General features: G+C 40.0%; 1 protein-coding gene across 1 annotated transcript in view; it reads left to right on the forward strand.

Annotated features, from left to right (window-relative positions):
* Positions 1-4,639, forward strand: part of BMP6 (bone morphogenetic protein 6) — an 87,100-nt gene that overhangs the window by 81,023 nt on the left and 1,438 nt on the right. The window contains exons 5-6 of the mRNA XM_035124694.3: positions 2,475-2,551; positions 3,670-3,780. Coding sequence (XP_034980585.3) covers positions 2,475-2,551; positions 3,670-3,780 — 188 coding nt within the window. The remainder of the gene's footprint in view (positions 1-2,474; positions 2,552-3,669; positions 3,781-4,639) is intronic.

Genomic DNA, 4,639 nt, shown 5'->3' on the forward strand with positions numbered 1-4,639 from the left:
ATTCAGCTGCATATGCTACATAAACAGCTGTTTGGTATACCTTTGCAACCGGTTATCTGACAGCACAGTTCCGTTTGCTTATTCAGTAACTATAGCAATAGATTCGTGCTCTCAGTATGGAAGCCTACTCATTTCTCAAAGCATTGGTGTAAAAGATGTTCAGTCAACGTGTGTATCAGTCCAGGGTTTTATGACAGAACTGTAACTTGACTGACATCTTGTGTTGGTGATGTCTGAGGCAGCACAGATTACTTTCGAGTTAACTGCAAACTGTTGGTGAACTGATAATGCCATGGCACGATCACACATTTCAGGATGTTAAGGCCTTGTGCCCATTCCAAAACCCACTGTGGTTTTCATCAGAGGAATTTGTAAGCGATGTGGGCTTTTCTCCACCATTGGCCAGAGAACTTGGGAGATAAGGCACAGCAGGAATAGGCGTCTAAAGTTGCATGCTTCTTGCTTCTTTGTGCATACTGTCAAAGTACAGCCATATGAGAGTATACTGAAGCGAGGCATTTCATTATCTCTCCTAAGCTGACTCCTTTTGTGTTAAGTGGGTTAATCAGTTTACAACAGCTGTATCCTTCAAAACAATCGCCTGCTAAACCAAACCCTGCGAAAAGGAGAGTCGTAGAGATCTCTTTCAAAACAATGTTGATGTATCCTGGATATTAATTATATTGTGTTTTGGAAGGATTAGCTCCAATAAATATAGCTTACTTACTTTCAGTGGAGAGAAGCTTTAAAAGATGTTAAGTTCAGCCCATGGAAATGCCGAATTTCACATTAGAACAAAGCTTTCTTGTGGTTAAGTTTTGAGGGACGTTCTCTCCAAGGTGCTCCCCACATCTTGGGCTGGGGTGGTGGGGAGGAATAGCATCTATTTATATTTGTGTAAATGTGAAATATTTTAGTTTTTATGCAAGTTTAAACTTTTCCATTAACTGATATTGAAACAAAAGTTAAAAACTAGTTCAGGACCAACTACATACAAATTAGTAGGTGCCAATACAGTACTCAATCCTGTCTTTTGCACAAATGAATTCCAGCGCTGAGTACAGGCGTCTGCAGTGCTTTGTTAACAGTGCAAAGTGTAAAAAAAGCTGATTTCTAGGCTGATAGTTACCAACCAAATTTTTACTAATTTCCAGCCTTTATTTTTCTTTCTGCTACAACTCGCTGCCTAATTGCTGCATATATGTGTGTGTGTGTGTTGTTTTCTTTGTTGGTGTTTTAATGTGGACGAGTATTGAGTGAGGATGGTGGAAGTTGTTATCCAAAACATCTGGAAGGCTCCAGGTTGGCCAAAACTGTAAAATGTGTCCTGAAACTGTACCACACGATTCTCCCGATTGCTTTCCAGCTGCTAGCTTGGACTGGAAGTACAAGAAGCAGGCATTTAACAATGCTTTCCACTTTTCCACTCAAGCACAAGTGGCCTTGATTTGAAAGCCAATGGCTTGTCTAAAAACTTCTAGTGATGGGGAGTGCATTCTTATACCAGCTAACCATCTTTTGCCAAGTTGATTAAATTTGTGATTCAAGTAGAGCCAGTCTGAAGATCTGAAATTGCAATTCTTAAGATTTATTTTTATTTTTAAAAAAGAAACACTCCCCAAGCTCTTACACTGTTCTCTTTTTAAAACAACTCCCAATCTCTTGTGGTTTCTAGGGTTAGGTTTATTTTGAGGGAGAGGGATGCCAAAACACTGTGCCCCAGCTGTATTCTGTGATCGCTTGACATGCTTTTAGCATCATACTTTCCCCTTTAAGTAAATACTGGATTATTATTTTTAAAGTTTCCTTCGAGACCCTGAGGAATTGCAAACAAATAGAAAGATGGTATCTAGAAAGTTGCCCAAGTCCTCCTCTCTGCGGCCTGGTGGCATTGAGTCAGTTAGCAAAGGGCCTCTCTCTCTGCAGCCTTGCAGATTACAGGTGCCAAGAGGCTGCAACAAAATTTTGTAAGCATCCGACTAGTAGTAATCTATCATGACTTAGGTTGTGATATCTGAAGCACTGCACCCCATATGATGTAAACCTCTGTGGCCAGGTTGGCGCTGGCAAAAACCTTGTCTGTGTTCGTTTAATTTCAAATACAGTGGTACCTCTGGTTAAGAACTTAATTCGTTCCGGAGGTCCGTTCTTAACCTGAAACTTTTTCTTAACCTGAGGTACCACTTTAGCTAATGGGACCTCCCGCTGATGCCGCCGCACCGCCAGAGCACAATTTCCGTTCTTATCCTGAAGCAAAGTTCTTAACCCGAGGTACTATTTCTGGGTTAGCGGAGTCTGTAACCTGAAGCGTCTGTAACCCAAGGTACCACTGTAGCAGTTTGATAAGTGAGAATTTTGCTTTGGATCTGCATTAGGCTTTAAAAAGCCACAAAATGTCTCTGCCATATTCTGGTGATAGGGTTTTTAAATATGTTGTTTCAAATATATATCCCCCCCTTTATACTTCCTCATAGATTACAACAGCAGTGACCTAAAAACAGCTTGCAGAAAGCATGAACTTTATGTTAGCTTCCAAGACTTGGGATGGCAGGTATGTGATGTTTCTATGTCCATAAACATGCTCTGAAAACAATGCTCAGAAGACTAGATCCCCCCCCACCAGACTGAGTTCTGTGTTAGCATATCTTGGAAGAAAGTGTGGCGAAAGTCTACTTCCATTGAGTTACAATTTTTTCAGATGTTTATTTTGCATTCAGCTTTAAGTAGCTAGATTGCATTTTAGTATGTAGAGAACAATTCCATAGGCTCACCATCAGTGTTTTTAAGCTCCACACAATTGTCACTAAAGATGGCTTCCACCATTTTAAATTTCCTTTAAAAAATAAAATGTTTCTATTTATGTGGCTGGTTCCTTTAACAGCCAAAATCACTATAGCAGTCATGTAGAATGAGATTTCTTTCTTCTATCCTCTTTGCTGTATTGCACCCATGTGTATTCTAATGTACATAATTATGGCATGATGTTTAACACAATGTGTGTTGGCTAGTCCAGTCATAAGGCTTTTTTGGTTCTTGCTAAAAATGCAGGATTTTTTTACATACTAGTATCAACCAGTGGTTGACTGTCACTGGTTTCACATGTTAAATGGTTCCAACTCTTTAAAAAACTTGGAAGCTTCAGTAGATTTGCACACGGTTTTGTGTAAGCCCAGATTGCACATACCCTGAAACATCTGTAAAAAGGGTGTCGAACCATAACGTGTTGCATCATAAGCTAAACCAAGTGTATAACCCACCACAACCATGGCTTAATGTGTGTAACTAGTACTGTAACCGTACACTTTTATTATAAAAATAATGATGTCAGGTAAGCATTTTAATAGTATGTTCTGGTTTATGTCTGCTTTTGGCATGTACAGCTCTCTACACATATGTGTAGGAGGGGTAGAGAGAATTAAACAGGGCACTGAATCATGCTCCATAGATATTTATAATACAGTACTCTGTACCTATAGCCGATACTTGAATACTGAAGCCAGGACATAAGAAGCTTGGGTATAAGGAAGTGGCAACTCTCCTAACATGCACCGTATTCTGTAGTTTGACACAGGGAGGGTTCTGATAAGCACAATTTCAGCAATGAAATGGACCAACCTGTATGCATTTGCAATAGTTATGCTTCATAGATGTAATATTATTCTTATAAAGGACTGGATAATTGCACCAAAGGGCTATCCTGCAAACTACTGCGATGGAGAATGTTCTTTCCCACTCAATGCTCATATGAACGCCACCAATCATGCCATTGTGCAGACTTTGGTAAGTAGAGGCCTTGGCTTAGCTCACAGATGCTGTAAAACAGTTCACCCTGCCTGGTTCCCCCCCACCCAAAAAAAACATGGTAGCTTTGGGGAGTGAAGAAGCTCCAATTTGTCTCTTTCATATCGGTGGCAAAATGTAAGACTGGGGTGTGGGGGTGAGCAATTAATCCCACATTTGTGGTTGGGTCTTGGGTAAATGAGGATGGCCAAGGAATTGCACTTGCAGGAAAGCAACTCCGGGATTAGAAATTCACCCCATTAAATGAATTAACCAGCTGTGGGGTGGAGCAAGTTATTTTGTTACCTTTTCTATCCAACCTTTCCTTTAATGAGCCGAGAGCAGCTGTTTTAGCCTAATACACTTGGCTAATTGAGTAAGAATTTGAACTGTGATTCTCATGCTGGTGAGAGGAGACAGAATTTTTCAAGAGACCTTTGACATACGGTGTAATTTTACTTTTCAAAATACTTCCTTCATGTAGCTTAACGGCACATTACACCTTTGATGCTAAAAATGCCACTTCCAAGTCTCAATAAATATTTATCTCTAACAGGTAGGATCATGTTGTATGTGGGTGATTTAATATTTTCTTGCCTACCACAATGCCAAGAAAAACTGCTTAACCTTCCCTAGGTTGCAGGGAAGTCATCATCGGCATTAGTGGAAATCTACCATGAGACAAAGGGATACGGGGGATTAATGGAACTATACATTGAAAAGTCTAATCTTTAGGGCACAGAGTTGGCCATGGAGATTAAAAAGAGTTAACCGAAGCTGCTTGGAGTCAGGCTCAGAAATGTGAGATTAACAAGTTGGGCTGAAGTTACAAATATGTTTGTCAATTTACTTAAAACAG

Source organism: Zootoca vivipara, chromosome 8, assembly GCF_965207765.1.
Source record: "Zootoca vivipara chromosome 8, rZooViv2.hap1.1, whole genome shotgun sequence".
Lineage (NCBI taxonomy): Eukaryota > Metazoa > Chordata > Lepidosauria > Squamata > Lacertidae > Zootoca > Zootoca vivipara.